Source organism: Apodemus sylvaticus, chromosome 20, assembly GCF_947179515.1.
Source record: "Apodemus sylvaticus chromosome 20, mApoSyl1.1, whole genome shotgun sequence".
In the NCBI taxonomy this organism is placed as follows: Eukaryota; Metazoa; Chordata; class Mammalia; order Rodentia; family Muridae; genus Apodemus; species Apodemus sylvaticus.
In genome coordinates this window covers 18,705,333-18,725,224 of record NC_067491.1, presented here as the reverse complement: position 1 = coordinate 18,725,224, position 19,892 = coordinate 18,705,333, and the positions used below count along the sequence as shown (strand labels likewise).

The following is a 19,892-nucleotide window of genomic DNA, read 5'->3' as shown; positions in this document are numbered from 1 at the left end:
CTCTGGAAGAGCACTCAGTGCTCTTAACCACTGAGCTATCACTCCAGCCCTATTCAAAGTCTTCTATACGCCAAGGATGAGAGAGGGGATAGAGAGATAAAAAAAACGGGTGGGTCTACACCCTCATACAAGTACATGCTACAGGTAATCAATGTCAGCAATGATGCAGCGGGCAGGGAGAGAACAAAAGAAACATGTATGCTCCTCAGGAGGGTTCTGTCCAAGACTTAAGCCTAAGGCTTGGCAGCCAGTCGGTGGTAGACCAGAAGGTCGGGCTAGTGAGAGGCGGGGCTTAGTGGAAGGAAGGTAGGTCCCTGAAGGAGCTACAGGGTCCCCAGCCCTTCCTGCCTCTCTTTATGTTTCCTAGCTGCTATGAGGTGAGTAACGTTGGCCTACTGTGTATTATATTACTCTTCACAGTCCTCGGCTTCACCATGGGTCCAGAGCAGTGAGATCAATAACTGGAAGGAAATCGCTGAGATGCACCTTTCTCTCCTTTAAGTAGTTAATCTTTCTCTCCCTCCCTCCCTCCCTCCCTCCTTCCCTCTGTCCCTCCTCCCTCCCCTCCTTTCCCCCTTACAGGATCTTACTCTGCAGCCCACCCAGCTTGACCTGTATACCTTTGGCTGACTTTCAAACTCACTGCAACCCTCTTGCCTCTCAGCCTTCTAAGCCCTAGGATCGTAGGCATGAGTCCTCAGGTCCAGCTTTATCTCAAGTATTCATCCTAGGAACTAACACATCAGACCCGCTGGGTAGCAACTGCATCCAAACATCAGCGCTAACTAAGTGCTGATTATTCTGTCTCGCTGCTTTACTGCTTTACTGTCAAAGAAGACCGACTCATTTCCAAACTCTTCCTTGGGAACCACTTTGTCTTCTAAAATGAAGAGATGTTGAGTGAGGCCTGGCCTAGCATTCTGTCATGGATGCTAGAGGCAGGAGGCAGAGGCAGGAGGCAGGACTTTAAAGGTCATCTTCAACTGCAGGAGTTCAAGGCCTGTCTACACAAAACCTTGTTTCAAAAATGCAACCCAACCCAACCCAAACCAAAAGAAGTCTAGATCTCAAAGAGGAAAAAAAGCTAGAGAAAAGGAGAATTGTTGTCAAGAGTCAACAGCCTCCTCTCCTCCTCCTCTCTCCCTTTGCCTCCCTTTCCTCTTTCTTATCTTTTTCTGTCTTTCTTCCATCAGTACCAGGTATCAAACCCAGGTTCTGATGCTAGACAGTCTGCCATTGGGATACACCCCCAGATTAGCAATGATCTATCTTCTTTTTCTTTTTCTTTTTCTTTTTTTTCTTTTTGGTTTTTTGAGACAGGGTTTCTCTGTGTAGCCTTGGCTGCCCTGGAACTCACTCTGTAGACCAGGCTGGCCTCGAACTCAGAAATCTGCCTGCCTCTGCCTCCCAAGTGCTGGGATTAAAGGTGTGTGCCACCACTGCCTGGCCTTCCTTCTGTTTCTTAATTAAAATAAAAAGTGCTTGTCAAGGCTGTGATTGTATTAAATCACAAACAAAGTATTAATACTTGTTCAGGTAGCATTTTGTGATGCCTGGTTCCATCCCTAGAACTGCAAAAAAGTCTCTCTCTCTCTATATATATATATAATATATATTATATATTATACATTATATATTATATATTATACTATATATTATATATTATATACATTATATAATTATATATAATATATTATACATATAATATATTATTATATGTATATAATTAATAATCAAAATATCTTTCAGCAGATTTTTTTCATTGGCTTTGCGATGATTTCTTTTAAACTGTACAATGGATCCCACTAAGGTACAGGCACTATTTGATCTTTGTATGCCCAGCAATATTTATCATGAATCAGGTATTCTATAGATTTTTTTAAAAAAATCATTCATGCAATTGGAAAATTTATGTCCTTATAGAGAGGGTCTGGGAGTCTTTCCCTCCCTTTAACTGCCTCCATTCAAATTCTGAGGTCCCACTACTTTAAGGCTAAGATCTCAGAGGAGATTCAGAAAGTGATAAAAGACAGCCAAGGCGATCAGACTTACAGAACCACGAGGCTGGAGAGGTTTCCAAAGGCATAGTCTGCTATGTGGTGTATTTTGTTCAGGGCCAAGGTCATGGCTTGCAGGGCTGATAAACTTCTGAAAGCCTGGACTGGGACATCAGTGAGAGCGTTGTCATCTAGCCACAGGTGCCGCAGGGAGTGCAGGCCACTGAAACAGCTGGGTGGCACGTAGCTGATACGGTTGGCATCTAAGCGCCTGGAAGAAAGCGCACCAGAGTGGGAAAGAGCAAAGCTTAGACAGAGGAAGGACTCAGGGGAAAGACTGGGAGCTCCAGTCCCCAGACAAACTCTTCTGATTAGCTCTCTTCACTCATGGTTAGATCCTTAAGACTCCCCGCCCCCTCCCGCCCTTTGAGGTGTTCTGACTCTCTTCTAGGCTTGCGGGTACCACGCGGTCATGCATCAGAAGCAGCCTCCCTGAGGCGCAACATTGCACCCCGTTTGGACAGTTTAATGTCGACATTTCGTTCCCACCCCATGCCGAATGAAAGGCTTTGCGATCCCAGACTGTTTGGGAGACTAGGAGGCTGCAATCTACTGGGCTGTTCCTAAGCGCTAGGAAAAGGTTGCTTCAGTGTTTGCAGAGAATCAGTAATCTCGAAAGGCTGTTGCTCCTGGGAAGGGCTTTGAAACGGCTGGCTGCCTCGCGGAGCCTAACCATTTGCTTGGGCAGATGTGTGCTTTTCTGACAGTTTAAACGAATAATCAAATTAGCAACTTTGCGACTCTTGCTTCCTTTCTCCACTTTTCATTTCTTTTATTTTCTTTCTTTTCTTCCGTTTTGTTTTCAAATGGGAAACAGTTCTAAAAATAGGACTGGTTAATAAGCCTTTGAGTCAGCAGAGGAAGAATAGGGCATTTATTTCGTCATATTTCAAGAGAAATGATGGCTGTAATTAAAGTGACCTAATGGTCCTTGTGGAAATGACAGAATGGAGGTAGTTTGAGATTTTTATTTTTTTGGTGGGTTTATGAACAACTGAATCTCTGTCAATCAGATATGCTTTCATAGCTGTTACCACTCATCTTTTATAAGACTTTACATTTGCTTGCATTTTGAAAGCTAGAATAAGTAAAAAAACCTAAAGAGTTTCATTTTATATAGCTTGCATATTAGGAAGGATTAGAGAATCGTGAGAGGATGGATGAAAAAAGATGTTTTGGAAGCATTTAAGACTAAAACAGATGTAGGAAGCACACGGGCATAACAAAACAATCTGGTGCAAACCAAATTTAAACAGTTTAGAAATAGAGAAAGCCCCCTGTGGCAGACAGCTAATCTCTTCGGAGAGCAGATTCCTCACTTTTGGGGTACATACATCATTCTAGTCATGCCCAAGTTCCTACTTCTATCCCATCAATGGGACAGGTGACCCCCAATTGAGCCCTGAGCCAAGCTACAGTAATAACTGAGGTAAGGTCACTTGGAACAAACGTTATGAGTTGGCCGTCTGTGCCAGGACCCACTCACATTTCCAGTGGGCCAGGCGTGACCGCAGGAGCTGAGACAGGGTCTCCTGACTCGGCGGCAGGGACCTGTCAACAAATGAGCTACTTGGGGGGAAATCCAACATAGCCTCCGGCCCCTTTCCTCAGCGATCCGCCCGTGCTAGGGTACAGTACAACTTCGTCAAGGATAAGGACTAATTGATTTTATTTGGCTAGAAGTAAAGTCCCCATTTAAGCTGGTTGTAACTACTGCCTTAGCTGTAGCTTCCCAGTAGCACCTCACCGTACAGTGTGGACCTCTGGTGCACAGGGCACGTGCACGTTGTCTTTCTATCTTAGTTGCTAGGCATTGACACCGCCAATCGCTCCCAAACGCCTTGCATACGACAAACCTCAAAGTTCGGCGCAATGTCGGGGAACCCTACAAAAGACTTCCCAGCACGGAATCAAGGGCTTTCTCCTTTGATTACTTTAAGTTGTGACCAGCAAGAAATGGCCTGACATCAGTCCCCCAGGTGAATGAATACCTTGTGTCAGGCTCCTGTAGGGATCATTCTCCCCATCAGATGAAAGATTAAAATCTGGCCATACTATTAAACAAATTTCTGTCTGAAATGGATAAGTCAGAATAACTGCTTAGTGCTCACCTGTGCTCATGCGAATGAGCACTCCCAGACCTGTCGTTCTTAACAGACTCTAGGTGTCCTGAGCAGAGCATTGAAATGTCTTTCTATGATACAATTTTATCATTTAAGAAACTCCCTATAAAAGAGTGTCACAGGCATGGGTATAGCTGAGGTCCTTCTGTGCATGGACGAAAATATCAACATAAAACCCATTACTTTATAAATTAATATACACCAGTTAAATATATGAAAACAGAAACTTTGGCAGACAGCGCTCCTAAAGGCAGTGCTGCAGAATCAGAGTCTGACTGAAATTCCAGCTTCATTCAGATAGGAGTTTATTGTTTATACTCAAAGGCTCTGTCTGGTTCAGTTTTCCCTTTCCTACTTTATTAAAATAGGAAAACAAATAAAAATGCATAAATTTACAAGGTATACTTATATACACTTACATATATTTACAGGGTTTTATTACAAGTATATAATGTAAAGTGATTAAATAAATCTTATTAATTTATTTCTTTTCATACACGTGCACATTTAAGATGCATTCTCCTAGCAAATTTCAAGTATGCATCATTATTAACTATAGTCAGAGCACTATATACATCAGTACTATAATCCAGTACAGTATACCGTCATAACGTATGCATGCTAAGGCTCTGTGTCTTTTAACTGACCTTCCCCAGTTCCTGCCATCAACCCCCAGGGCCCTGACAACCATCATTCTGCTCCATTCACTGATATCTGATTTAATTTTAAACTCTCCCAGGGCTAAATTGGAATTAATTATCTACTCACTTTACAGGTGATCCTTACATAACAAGGTTAAGCCTGGCAGGGCATGAGTTGTGCCTACTTAGTGAGTGAGCAGAGGGGTCACACTGTGGCAATCTAGACTTTTCAGGCAAGTGGACATTTTTAATTTAAATGCCTGGTGTACTGGCTGGTTCTGTGTGTTAACTTGACACAGGCTGGAGTTATCACAGAGAAAGGAGCTTCAGTTGGGGAAGTGTCTCCATGAGATCCAGCTGTGGGGTATTTTCTCAATTAGTGATCAAAGGGGGAGGGCCCTTGTGGGTGGTGCCAACCCTGGGCTGGTAGTCCTGGGTTCTATAAGAAAACGTGCTGAGCAAGCCAGGGGAAGCAAGCCAGTAAGAAACATCCCTCCATGGCCTCTGCATTAGCTCCTGCTTCCTGACCTGCATGAGTTCCAGTCCTGCCTTCCTTTGGTGATGAATAGCAGTGTGGAAATGTAAGCTGGATAAACCCTTTCCTCCCCAACTTGCTTCTTGGTCATGATGTTTCGTGCAGGAATAGAAACCCTGACTAAGACACCTGGAAAATGTGACATTTAAGCAGAGAAATGTAAGACTCTGTACAGTACAAAAAAGAAAATCTACACACAGGGGCTGGTGAGATCTATCAGTGGTTAAGAGTCTTGCTGTGAGAACATGAGGACCAGAGTCCACATTCCAGCATGCACCTAATAATGTGCTTATCCTGCAAAGACCTGGCCTCTGCTCCAGCTTCAGAATATCCAAAGCCTCCATCTGGCTTCCTCTGTGTGCCATACCTGAAGACATGTGCACATTTACTCTTGGGGAGTCAGTTCTCTATTTACATCCTATGGGTTCTGGTGATCAAACTCAGGTCATCAGGCTTGGCAGCAAGCACCATTTCCCTCTGAGCCATCTCACTGGCCCCTTCTTTTCAGACTTTAGTAATAACATCTCTCTCTCTCTCTCTCTCTCTGTGTGTTTGTGCATGCATTTGTGTGTGTATGTATGTATGTGTATGTGTATATGTATATGTTGATGTATATGTTGATATATATTTATATGATGTATATGTATATGATGTATATGATGTATATGATGTATATGATGTATACAATGTATATGATGTATATGATGTATATGTAGTATATGATGTATATGTATATGTGCATGTGTATGATGTTTATGTATATGTATATGTATATGTATATATGTATGAGTGAACACACATCAATAAGGTCATGTTCTGTTAATAATATATCACTGAATATAACATCTTCATTTCAGAGGCATAGGGCAAATGGTGATGTGTAACAGATGACACATTCTCGGAGAAAGTTCTAGCAATGATTTGATGCATGCATCAAACCGTAACAGGGGTAGCACAGAACCTATATGCAGTTATGCATAGCAAAGTGAGCTATTTAAAAAACAGTGGGCCTGTCCTTGCTTTCAACTTAGATTAAGCCTCTCCATTATGATCTTGAAACACAGTCTGAAAAGATATCACATGGGAAGTACCATCTATTTTATGCTCCTTATATGTCATTGCTTCTGATGAAATTGTAGATTTTATACCACTTATTTGAAAAAATTAAAATGTGTGTGTGTGTGTGTGAGAGAGAGAGAGAGAGACAGAGAGAGACAGAGAGAGACAGAGAGAGACAGAGACAGAGAAACAGAGAGAATGCCATATTTGTGTGAGTGGACAGGGCAGCCATAAAGTGGCTTTGGTTTCCATGGAGCTGAAGCTACAGGTAGTTGTGAGATGCTTTATGTGGTGATTTGAACTTATGACCACTGGAGTCATCCCATGATCTTAAACTGCTGACTTATGTCCAGTTTCTTTAACTCCTATTCCTTTCACCATTGACAAGAATATACATAATGGACACTATGGAAAACTAGAACGCATACTGAATTGGAAGAGCAAATAAAGCTAAGCCAAGGGCCAGGATGCAGTTCAGAGGTAGGGTGCCTGCTTTGCCTGCACATGACCCTGATTTTTACTGCTAAAACAAAAGACAACCAACCAACTAACCAACCAACCAATCAACCAACCAGCCAGTCACCCAGCCAACCAACCAGCCAGCCAACCAACCAACCAACAAACCAACCCAAAAACCAACCAACCAACCAACCAACCAACCAACCAACCAATCAACTAACCAGCCAGCCAGCCAGCCAACCAGCCAACCAACCAACCAACCAACCAACCAGCCAACCAGCCAACCAGTCAATTAACTAGCCAGCCAACCAACCAACCAACCAACCAAATAAACAAAGAAACCAAAAAAAAAAAAAAAAAAAAAAAAAAAAACAACTAGCCAACCAACAAACCAGCCAGCCAGTCAGTCAGTCAGTCAGCCAGCCAGCCAGCCAGCCAGCCAACCAACCAACCAACCAATTACAAAGTAATCAACTAATCAACAGTCAAGCAAGCAAACAAATCACCAACAAATTTAGTCAAGATCCTGTCCCTTATCAATTTTGAAATTTTGAGACATATCAATTTGTATGTCTTTGGATATTATTTTCACTGATAAAGCAGAATCACAATATGTCACAGAATTACTATGGGAATCAAATGGAAAGGTTTTGAAAGCCAGTAAGTTAATATTTGAGGGCAGTCTTTAGATTTGTGAGCAGAGTCATCTTTCTCCCTGCAGAAGTCCATTTTTCTTGTAATTCCTTAATCCATTGTAATTTCACATCTCTTTCCATGGTTTGGTCCTTTGGATGGTTCCTATGGAACTGGAGATACTCCCCACACACCCCTTAGTATGTGCCTTTGGCAATTACGCTCTTTGTCGCTTATTATAGTAAGCCTTCCAATGAGGTTGTGCTGTTGAAGCTGAGCAGCCAAAGGTCTGTCTCTTGTGAATTTGTGTTGCCTGTCCTTATTTCTCATAGTCACAACCATCCAGTTCACCCTGACAGATTTCAAGAACTTTGAGTCAGGGTAGCTCAACTTTCAGAAGACTTCGGCACCATCTGCCTATGCGAAATGCCCCATCCTCTCTAAAAAATTCTATCAGACATCCATAGATGTGGAAGTACTATAGAATGTTCACTCTGATAGCAATGTGTAAGAGGAACCAGTAGGAAAAAACTGGAGGTAATTGTAGTCAACCTTTGAGAGAGATGAATGCCCAGAAGATGTGTGGAAAGGGAGAGGAAGGGCTTGATTAGGGATGCTAACTAAGTCACTGTAGCTAGAAAGGGAAGCAAGAAAGCGATGGCAACTGGACAGCTGGACAACTGGGCTCACAGAGATCACTTGAGAGGGAGAAGGAATTCCACTCTGTTTTATACAAAATAAAAACAAAGAATTACATGCTCAGGCTGACTTCAATTCCGCAGTAGCTTGTGTTCTACTTAACAAAGCTACAAAGCATCAAGCAAAATGTTAGTGTTTTCTTACCAGGAATGGCAACTGTTAACATTTGTTTCCCTTTTCTGTGTGAAGTTTTACCCTTAATGCTTTTATGCATAAGGCATTAACTGAGAGTTTCCTCTCTTAAGAGAAACATTTTGTGAATCTGCTCTGTTCTCCTGAAAGGAACCCTTGATTTATAAGCAGCATTATTATAGGGATTAGAGGTGCTCTGAGATCACTGCTGCTGTTGTTGTTCTTGAAAATGGTTCTTTATCTATCTTCTCTATGACACCTTGCCAACATATCCCATAAGCTTGTAACTTTGTTTGAGAATGTCTTTGATGAGCCATTAACTACAAGGAAGAAAGCGTTAGTCACAAGATAAGCCATTGATCTTGGCTAATTCCATACCAAGATGACCATAATAGTGTCAATTATTAACATAGATGGCTGAGAGGAAAGAAGGGCCCAAGTGTGAAGACAGTGGCAGCTGTACTGTACAGCTTGTGGGGACTCAAAAATAAACAGAATTACAGAGCATGGCATTTTCATGACCGGCTTTTCACAGAATAGCACTTTTTCCCTCATAAATTTTAAAGATATGACCCGCCAAACTCTTGTAGATAGATACCTTTTTTTTTTTTAAATCATTTGTGAGACCATTTTGAGGAAAGAATAAATAGTTAGGGAACCCCAATGTTCTGCCTGGGTCACTGGTAAACTCCAAGAAATAAAGACATTCTCAATGATCACTTTACTTGTCTAATTAAATGAAAACCACCTGACTGTAAATCCATTTTTAAATATAGTTCAACAAAATGCACAGATTCTGTGTTGTGGTAAAATTTTATTGTTTTGAATTTTTGTTCTGGAACCAGTAGGTGATTGCCATTGAATTTAACTGCTGAGTTTAACACAAGATCATCATCCCAGTGCCATTAGGATAGAAGGTCCTCTATATAATAGAGTAATATGGATTACAGTGGATTCTTTTGATTATTAAAATCATTTTCACTATTGCTGTTCCTATCCTTAAATATTTGTGGTGTGGCCATAACATAAGGATTCCATCTTTTAATACGTTCCCCACACAGATGAGACATTTCCAATACCTCATGAAGACAAGTGTGTGGATTCACAGAAGGGCTGTGATGGCTTAGCTGGGAAGTTTCTGCTTTTTCCCTTCCCCATCTAATTCACTTGTAAAACTAGTGCAGCCCCCTCAGGAAGAGACTCATCCCTTCAGACATATGTCTGAAATGGTAATAATTCCTTTTTCACCTGTCTTGGCAAAAAAGAGTCTACAGGTTCATGGAAATGCCGTACGTTTTTCTTGTCCATTGCTTTGGAAGCTGGAGGACAAGCAGCCTCTATTTGTCTGGCATCCTTTCCAGCACTGCTGAAGATGGAGCTAAGCTTCCCACATGAAGGGTGGGAGGTGGGTGGGGACTCCGTCACTGAGCTGTGCCCCAACCCCAATGAAGAGTAGATTTCAGGTTGATCTTTTTTGTTTGTTTCATAGATCAACACTGCTGTGAGTTTTGCGACAAGAAGACGGCTACAACAAAAATAATGAGGTCAGGCACTTCTTCAGTTTCATTCTCCCTGCGGGAAACAAAGGCTCTCTTTTTGTGCCGGGGACCCATTCGTCTCCCAGGTACCAAGCACCAGGATTTGAAACCTTTGAGTCTACTTTTGGATCGCCCACTGCCTTCCAGCCGTCCCTCAGTAATTTCTCTCCGTTTATCTCCATCTCTGGGTTGACTCCCGGGCTAAGTCTCTTATCGTTTCACACCTGCATCGCAAGCCACGGCTTCTGAGCCGGCCCCGTTTGCCTTTGATCCCTTATCTTTTCAATTAATCCTGCAGACCTCTGCCAGATTAATCTCTCTGAAATTGGCCTTTATATCATTCCCTTGGTAGGAATCTATGGTTCTTCCAAATTACCATTCCTTTTAAATCTAACCCCCGCCCCTCACCCACATCTGATATTCAAGGCTCTCTATCTACTGTATCTGTTTGAACCTTTCTCTTATTTCTCTGATCTAGTCAAATGTTTGGTTTTTTTTTTTTTCTTCTATCTCTTTCTCACAGTAATTCTAGGCTTTGTGCTCATGACCATCTCTTGTGTTTGGAAGGGCCTCCACGCTCGTCCAAATTTTATCATTCCTGCAATCAGCAGACTCCTCCTACATCTCTACTCTTGAAGTGCTGAGTTCTGAACTAACAGAGTGGGAAAACTGGTAAGTAGGTGGATTCCACTATCTCTGCAGAAACCACTGGTTCAACTAAATCCAGGGAAGATGTGTGGGGGAAAGCCACACATAGATTAGAAGCTAGAGCCAGGGAGATGAGTAAATACAGCTTACAGCCAAAGTCGGGAACCCAGAGCAGCTGTCTATGATAGTCTGAGTCTTCAGTTCATTTCAGTAAATAATTCCAGAAGGCTGTCTTTGTGTCTCATGCTGGAGAGACAGCACTAAACCAGCAGGCATGGTTATAGCTTTTTTTTTTCTTGGAAACATTTCAAAAAACAGTGGTGAGACAAGTTCTTATCATGAAGTGTTCAGGGGATAGAAGTGCATGGTAGGAGGTAGGCTTCACCCCAACTCCTTTAAAGTCTGACTCTGGAATTCAAACTATATGTCATGTGTACTTAGCTCTTTCTCCTGAAGCATGAGATGGAAATCTTGATCTAGCCACTCTCCTCATGTGGTGCTTATCCCAGTCACTGCCTCGTTAGGCAAACTGTTGGAGAAACTAGAAACCTAGAGATCATTCATGATACTTTCCCCTTCCCTTTTCTCTCTCCCTTCCTCCTCCTCCTCCTCCTCCTCCTCTTCCTCCTCCTCCTCCTCCTCCTCCTCACTATGTGGCCTTGTCTACTTTAGAATTCACTATGTAGAGCTGACTGGCCTCAAACTCACAGAGATCTGCCTTCTGGGTGCTGGTAGTAAAGGCGTATACCACCACACCTGGCTTCTTTGTTCTTCGTTGATACTTCTGTGAACTTCATCCTCTGGGTGTTTCTCAACATCTTCCTTTTTTGATCTCTGGCATCTATCCTTTTTTTGTTTTAAATATTTATTTATTTTTTATATGTAAGTACAGTGTAGCTGTCTTCAAACACACCAGAAGAGGGCATCAGATCTCATGAAGGATGGTTGTGAGACACCATGTGGTTGCTGGGAATTGAACTCAGGACCTTCAGAAGAGCAGTCAGTGCTCCTAACTGCTGAGCCATCTCTCCAGCTCCTTTAGAATCTATTCTGATAAAGGTTTCCTTTCTCCAGTCTGGCTCCTTCAATACTGCAGATCTGATCAGATCCCTTCTTAATACCTTCCCGTGGGGCTCCATCTTGCAATAAGCCTGATATTATCCTTCATGTGCCTCAGACATACTTTCATAGATTCTGGCCCTAACATGACTTATAAAATTGTCTTGATACTTCTCTTCCTCAGCAACATCACTTCAGCCTGTTGTAGAAAATTTTAAACTCTACCTAGGGTTTCTACCCCACCTTGAACATTAACTTCCTGGATAAAAGACAAGCAGAACGTTTATATTTATAATATGTCTTAAACAGCACGAGAGCTCGGCAGTTATCTACATTCTATGCTATTAAAATCTACTTTCCTATTGATAACCCTGTGTTATTTCTTACTATGTTTTATCTGGGGTGCTCCTAACTCCAATTCACCAGCCATCAGGACCGTGTTTTCAGGACTCACCTAACCCATGGTGGCTTGTAGCTGCTTATATTCTTATGTTAATTTGTGTCCCCCAAAATTGCTCACATGAGTGTCTGCATATGAGACACTCTTGGACCCTGCACCCAGTTGGTTCTGATTGGTAAATAAAGATGCTGACAGCCGATGGCTGGGCAGGATAGACAGAGGCGGGACTTTTAGGATTCCTGGATTAGGGACAGAGAGAGGGGGAGGAGAGGAGGATGGAGTTCCACAATGCCTCAGAGAAGGAAAGGAAAGACATAGCCACCACATAGGATCTGGGAAAGAGTGGCCCCAAGAGGGCTGCCTGATTGGGTCCAGGGCAGCAAAGATTTTAGTAAGTAATGACTTGGGAATATCAGAGGGAGGTGGATTAGCCACCTGGAGGTTAGAAAGTGGCCCAACCATTGAGCTGTTTTAGGCATATCAAAATATAAAGGCTGAGAGTGTCTGCCTTTCATTTGGTAACCCAGAACATGGGGGGTGGGGGTAGGAGGCGCTTCACCACTGCTGTGATAAATCTGAGTACATAATTGGGTACATCTACAGCGACTTCTCTCTCCCCTTTCACCTTCTTCTTCTTCCTTGTGATTCTCCTCTGACCGCAGGCTCCCAAATCCTAAACCCCACCTATGTCTCTTCTGCCCAGCTATTGGCTGTTGACATCTGTATTTACCAATCAGAAGTAACTTGGGGGCAGGGTCCATGCAGACTCCAGGTCTTGCAGCTACCCCCACATTAGCATTCCAATAGACACAGCAAGGCTCCACCTCAACACAGCCTCTGATTTGTTCTCTGTTTCTTGATAGTATAGGTTTTCTTCTCCCTCCCAGCAAGCTGTTGCAATATGTAGCCCATGCTATCAGGTCCTTTTCTAGCCTTTGTCTACATGACTCCTACCGGGGCAAAAGAGGCAAGTTTCTCTCACATAGTTTTTTCGTCTGGATTGAAAGGATTGCTCCCTCATAGGCACAAGGGATCTGATAACCAACTGCCTAGAGAAACCCTAACAAAGGTTGGCAGGCTCACATTTTAATAGTATTCCCTTCTCTTCTTCAATTCACTTAGTTCTCTCTGGCAACATTACAACTTCCATTCCTTTGTGTGAAGATTCATAGTCACGTCTCTGTCCTGTGGGTGTGCTTGTTTCCAGCAAGCCTGATGTATCTCTCTGACCAGTGACCCCCGCAGGTAGGGAGGTAAAGAACGAGGGGAGTGACATGGTCAGAGTTTGGGATTCTGACAGACTAGAGTTCCCCCAAACACATCTCCATCATAACCTGGAAGCCAAGCTAAGCCTTGGGAAGGTCAATAGTCTGATAGTTTTGCTCTCTCATCACACAAAAAAGGGAATAATGCCCGCACCTAACCCGCGAGGATGAGGTCGGAAGGGGGCAATGACATTGGCTTCTCTCATCACCATGGCGACAAGTCTCTTCCCCTCTCCCCACTCTCTCCCACTTTTTCCACCGCACATTCGGTCTATCTGGAAACATGCCGTTCCAGTCACTGCTTGCCTTCCCCAAATGGTTACCTGGTTAACTTTTCATTTAACTTTCCTTTAACTTTAAAAGGTGTATTTGACTTCTAATTGCCTAACGCCCAGGTTTTCCTTACATTTCTGGCGGGACTGCCATTTATGCGCTATCACAGTCCAGCAGATGACCTGGCCTAGGAACCTCTCCTGCGTGGCCCTTTTAAAAATCAACGATTCACGTTAGTCCCCACCCATAAAGACTGAACTCCCAGTTTAGCTTCTCTTCATGCAGATATTATGTGGAAAGAATCTTTCCTCTGAATACTGCTTCATCCTCAAGTTTAAACTGGGGAAAGCAGGAAAAAAAAAGTCAAAACCCCTTTTCTTTTTTATTCACTAGATGCTAATTTGCATTTGCTTTCAGGAAATGAACCTCAGGAGTTCAATAGTCAGTCTCAGGCCTCTAGAGCTTCCAAGTCTACCTCCATCCCAGTTCGTTGGCATCTTTGGGGGCTGGGGGATAGAAACAGTATATTTTTTTGTTGTGTGAGCACATGCTTTCTTTAACTATTTTAGTGGAAGGAATAATGTCACCGGTACTAAAGCCACTTTATTTTTAGCCCCTTTGTTTCTATAATATGGCCCTCTAGGCTTTCTTGTATTCTTTTCGTCTGGTCACACATTTCCTTGTCTTTTGTTACTTCCCTTCCCATTCTATATCCAGGGTCTGAAACTCAATAGGCTCACGAGTGTCAATAGGAGAACATGCTTGGCTTAACTCAGAACTGTGCCCCACCTCTTCTAGGGTATTGCCTCTTTTAGAAACAACTATAAGCAGAAACAAGTTATGAAGAGTCTAGATGGAGTCACTGATAGATGTTTTACATGGGTCTGGAAGACATTGTAGCCCTGGAAATGATATGTGCAGGCAGGCCTCCCTTCTGGCAGGAATTGTATATTCTGCTTGGGTTTTACATAAGTTCTTATATCGTGCAGATGAGTATTAGCTAATTGGAAAATAGAAACAATAATAAAGACAAGCTTGATTCTCCTTTCATTTTCTGTTTAGCAACTCATAATCTCTTGTGATACATATTTTACACAATTAGCTTTGCTAATGAGGATTTGGAATTAAAACCAATTTTTCAAATCCTTTGACTCCTTGGACAAATATGAATGTATAATTTTCCTCGGTCCGCTTAAAGTTCATGTGTAACTTTGAGATATTTGAAATCCATTGCTGGCTGTCACAAATGAGGCAGCCTTTATGCACAGATTGATTTCTTAACTACTAATAAAGGTAGGAGGCTCGGGAGAGTTAGGTTTTGAGTTATCATCAGATGACTGTAACCCAATCCCTACCTCTCAGATGTCTACAATGCCAAAAGTTTCCGACTGAAATGCAACTCACTGTGAATTCTGATTACGTTTCTATTCCCTTCCAAAAATACGGAAAGGAAATTAAGTTACATTTGATTACATTACAAAAATCCACTCAGGGTCTGGGCAGTCAGTCCCATGTCAGAAGTCAAATGTCCATATTGCACAGGAGTGTGCTCTGTGCTGCTGGCCTCTTGCTCTTTTGCTTCAGCTGAGCAGTTTGTCAGCATCGGGAGACAGTTAAAAGAACACAAACGTACCTATGCCATTTCATTAGGAACAAACCAGTTTTTGTTTATGGGGAACAAGTGGAGACTTAAAACAACCCTTGAAACTTGAGAACAATCTGTCTCGTCCTCATGGAAACATTACCAGTCGCAATAGATCAAGTTCTTAAACTTCCTCCAAGAAGCCAAGTGTAGGTGGGTGGAGCAGAGACTGTAAATGGTGGTTTTGCTGCCTCTCAACCTTTTTGGGTGTGCCGATCATTTGGTAGGGTAATAGAACACTGAACACTTTAATTCCTCAGGCAGATTTCGTATACAGATCCTCTATGGTTTTGCTAAAATAAAGATTCTTATCAAGTAACACTCAGCTGGGCCTCAAGGTTCTGTGAAGTTAAGGTGGTGCTGTTGTGACTGTTCCAGGCATCACATTTGAATGTCTGAGCAGTATGGCATGTGGCCTTTTAATTTTCTTTGTCTAAGGTAGTCAGTAGAGTTAACAGGAAGAGAGGCGAACTGTTTTCAATTAAACACAAGGCAAAACTTTATGTTTATGTACCTATATTATTAGCTCAAATTGGACCAAAAAGTATGGATTTTGTTTGTTTGTTTGTTTGTTTGTTTGTTTCAGGCCTGCAAAGAATTCAGAAAGGTTTTCATATCACCTGAGGGAATGCATACCACCCGCAGAACATGCCATTTCCAAGCATTGACTTTAAGAAGTACTTATGTATACAAGAAAGCTATTAGAAAACACCAAACACATGGAATGCCTCCTCGGGGCTGGGTTTTGAGTGGGGGAACATCAAACCCTGGGTCCTTAGATGATGGCACTGTTTGGGGAGGCTGTGGAACCTTTAGTGGTGGAGTTGTGCTGGGAGAAGTGGGTTCCTGGGGATGGGGATTGGAGTTTTATACCTCAGCCCTGCTTCCTGTTTTCTCTTTGTTTCTTGTTATGAATGCAATGTGACCAGATGCCTTCCATTCGTATCACCATGCTCTCCCCGCCATGATGGAGTGAACCTGGATTCCCTCAAACTGTAAGCCAAAATAAATGCCACCCTCCCCACCACCCCCCAGGTTACCTCTTGACCGGCATCTGTCATGGCAACACTCAGAGATTCTGATTTGCATTGTTCTGGGTGTGGCTAGGTGCCAGACTCTCTGGATGATGATTTGTCACCAACGTTGAAAAGTCTCTTGTGGGGAGATGCATGCAATGCATTGTTCAGAGGACTGACTCTTAGAGGGCAATATACAACACAAAGAAAATCTCAATCTCTCTTTCTCCCTCACACCTTGTGTGTGTGTGTAGTGTGTGTGTGTGTGTGTGTAGTGTGTGTGTTTTGGGGTTGGGAAAATGGGGGTTAATTGAAGAGAGTAGAATGATAGACCCACCATATTATTAACAGGGCCAAGTGTTAATCTAAGTGTTGACTCAGGTCCAGGAAGAGGCTGTGACTTGGTAGCGAGACTTCCTAGTATTGGCACAGTGGAGTGTGTGGAATCTCACCCCGGTCCCCTGCTCTTATAGATACTGAAGCAACGCAAAGCAAATGTCCTTCCATTCTAGGTGGACAGTCTGGAATCAGAATGGAAACTAATTAGGAACGTGACGACCACGAGGCCTACTGTAAGGTTTTCATTTTGGAGTTGTTTGATAGAAGCACGAGAAAGACAATTTACCATGTTAAGCACAAGATAACAACACAACTCGATGGAGTTTGCTGTTCCCAAGCCCTCCAAACCAGGTCAGGGGCACCTTCAGTTGATGCAGTGCGGTTCATGGAGTTGGTGGTGAAGTCATGCTTCTGAATCTTTTGTGAACAGATCCTGTTTGTTCCACCAAAGCAGCACAAACAATAGGTGACAGAGAGAAGCACGCCAGCATACACTGTCCTTGCCACATAGCTCACACAGACTGAGCTCTGGGCAAAAGGGACCTTGTAACCATTTGTCCCATAACCCAGCTGGCACAAAGCAGTGTGCGCCAGGGGCTGAGAACCTGTCTAGATGCTTCATTTCGGATGTGATGTCATTCCGGAAAATTAACCCTTGACTCTTTTTCACAGGGAATGCACACTTATGTATTTATAAGACTTCAGAAAGAAATTCCTTTGTGAACCAGAAACCGGGAGGCACCTGGTGAACAGTAAATATCTAGCCGGCCGGAAACTAAATCTGCACACCTTTATCAGACAGTCACCTCCCAGTTGAAGTGAAGAAAAGGCTCACGGGTTTTCTCTTTCTCAAAGAGTTCCCTTCTGTTTGTGATCTTTCAGCCAATAGGGGATTTCGGTTACACACTCTTATCCTAGTATCTACTGACTGCTTTGCAGCTGTTTAAAGTTCCTATTGGGCAGTGTCAGTATCTCAGTTTCCATTTATCCCATCCCCTACAGCTCTACAGGCACTTGGCTTCCAGTGCTTGCTTCCTTCAGGTAAAGCTAGCTCAACAAAAGCGGAGTGACACTGTCCTGTCATTAAGGAGTGGCTGGAAATGCAGCAGCCCCATCCCCAGCCACAAAGGGCCCCTTGTGCGATTGTTTATCTATAGGCTGCTGAAAACCTAGGAAGTCACTTTGTTTGACTAAAATAAAAAGCTTGAAACGACCTCAAGCACAGATTTTCTTTCCTTTAAAAAGAAAGATCAAAGAATGAAGGTCTCATCTTCAGATCTCACACCCCCTTCTCTCGTTACCGCAGTAGAAAGCATCAAGCAAACTGTATGTAATTATTAACTGATGGATTCCTTACAGAGATATTTTTTTTCTGGCTAGAGTCTGCACTACTCGCTTGCTTTGTTCATGCCTTTATCTCCCTCATCAGTAGGGACCAGAAAGCAGCGCTTTGTTTGACAGATGGGGACCTCCGGTGTAAGTATAATTAAAGAGTACTTGACACACATGTGTATCAGGAATCATGCAATGTACTGTAATCATTCCTACATTCTGATGAGAAGATGGTTTACTAACACAACAGTTGTAGCAGAGACTTGCCAAGTAGTGATTGAGAACAATTACTTCCAACCCAAGTTCCCAAACATCAAGTCGGTATGAATGCTCCTCATGTGGGGAATTACTTATTTGTTTATGTGGGTGCTGGGAGGGAAACTTCTGATGGAAAGAAAGGTGTGTTCTGAGTAAAAGACTTCGGCACCATTATAGTGTGTGTGTGTGTGTGTGTGGTCTATGAGTCTGTGTATATGAGCACAGTGGGACTGTTGTGATTATCTATGTGTGCAGTGATGGGCAGCTTGTGGTTTGTGCAGTAGCTAGGCAAGAGGACACATGGTGGATCTTGATTTTCTAATTTGAGGGTCCTTGACAGATACTGCAGAGTTTAAAGCACTTGTATTCATTTTGCCAAGTAAAGTTGGATTAAAAAGAAGCTCAGACAGCTTTAACTGTCTTTCAGACAGTTAAAGATAAAACAAATTAAAGAAGCCAAAAGAGCAGATTGTTTATTCAAATTTCCTAGGTAAAAGGTATCCATCAGTTTTCATTTGAATTCAGAAAAAAATAATATTAACGGTCATGTGTACAGGATTCCCTAGGAGAATGTTTGCTCTGGAGACACCAACATATTCACGCTTTTGGCTGAAGATGTAATTAAATAGCCGCCCGGAACTGCCAAAGTCTAGGGCTAAGACTTCAAGTCCATACAACCCCACCAGTTCAGGGATAAAACAGGACATTTCCTTCTCAATTGAGATTCATGATTTGCAGTTACAGCTGTACTTACAGGGACTGAAGGCTTCTCAAATTCTGTAGCGCTTCCTCCGGAACCTGTCTCAACTGGTTGTTTTGCAGCATGCTGTCCATGAAAACAACAACAGTAGCAACAGAAGAAAGACAGTAAAGAAAATTAACAATTGCTGTCCATACGCAGCAGTGGCACAGTGTCAGACTCAGTCTCAGGTGCCTTAAAACCATCAGATCATCACGCATACCAGGTTTGAAAGGGGGCAGTGCGAATAATAAAAAGTAAATCCTACAAACCCCTCAGTTATCAATTAAGCCCACATCTCTCATCCAGTTACCTTCAGATGACAGAACAAGAGCAGGTTATCTTGAGGACCCAGTGAGTTAATTAGAAAACTCTAGTTTTGTTTAGTGGGAGACAAAACTGTTAAAGGGTTTATAGTGTCACAGCGTGCAGTTAAGTCAAAAAGCTCTCACGTGGCTGTTGATTTCTTTCACAAACCCTTCTTACTGAATACACGGTATATTAACAGCCCAACAGGTCCCAAGCAGGGACGTAGATGCATAATTCCATTTTATCATTTGCACGAGCGTACAAAAAGAATATGAACAGGGTGTGATTTTGTATTTTCCTAACTTCTTTTCCGGGTATATTTAAAACAGTCACTATTTCACACAGCATCCTCTGACTCCTCTAAGCACACATCTTTGCTTATATTTGTGTCTTCTTTTTTTCTCTAATTTTTGATCAGCAAGGCTAAATGAGAACAGATGAAGTTAGAGATAGGAGAGAGAACAACTTGTCACTTGCTGAATGGAGACTAGTCACAGTTGATGACCTAACTCTTGGACGCTCCTTCTGGTTAAGTGTCTTCTGCATAGGCATCAGCTGCCTTTCACGGCTGGATTGTAGGTCAGTGTTGAATGGGAGAATTGCAGCTCTCTGTGATGTTTCTATGGTTACCTTTGCCCATCACCTTATGGTTTTGGTTTGGTACTGGCTGGTAGGAGGATGGAGACCTTCCTTAACTAAAGGGCTTATACCACAAAATGAGCTTTTGCTGAGGATA

General features: G+C 42.6%; 1 protein-coding gene across 3 annotated transcripts in view; it reads right to left on the bottom strand.

The window, feature by feature from the left end:
* Lgr5 (leucine rich repeat containing G protein-coupled receptor 5) overlaps window positions 1-19,892 on the bottom strand; it is a 127,679-nt gene that overhangs the window by 24,293 nt on the left and 83,494 nt on the right. For 2 of the 3 annotated variants that reach the window (XM_052165411.1, XM_052165413.1), the window contains exons 4-5: window positions 18,863-18,934; window positions 2,053-2,268 (exon numbers count right to left, since the gene is read on the bottom strand). In XM_052165411.1, coding sequence (XP_052021371.1) covers window positions 2,053-2,268; window positions 18,863-18,934 — 288 coding nt within the window. The remainder of the gene's footprint in view (window positions 1-2,052; window positions 2,269-18,862; window positions 18,935-19,892) is intronic. The other variant, XM_052165414.1, reaches the window with a different exon arrangement.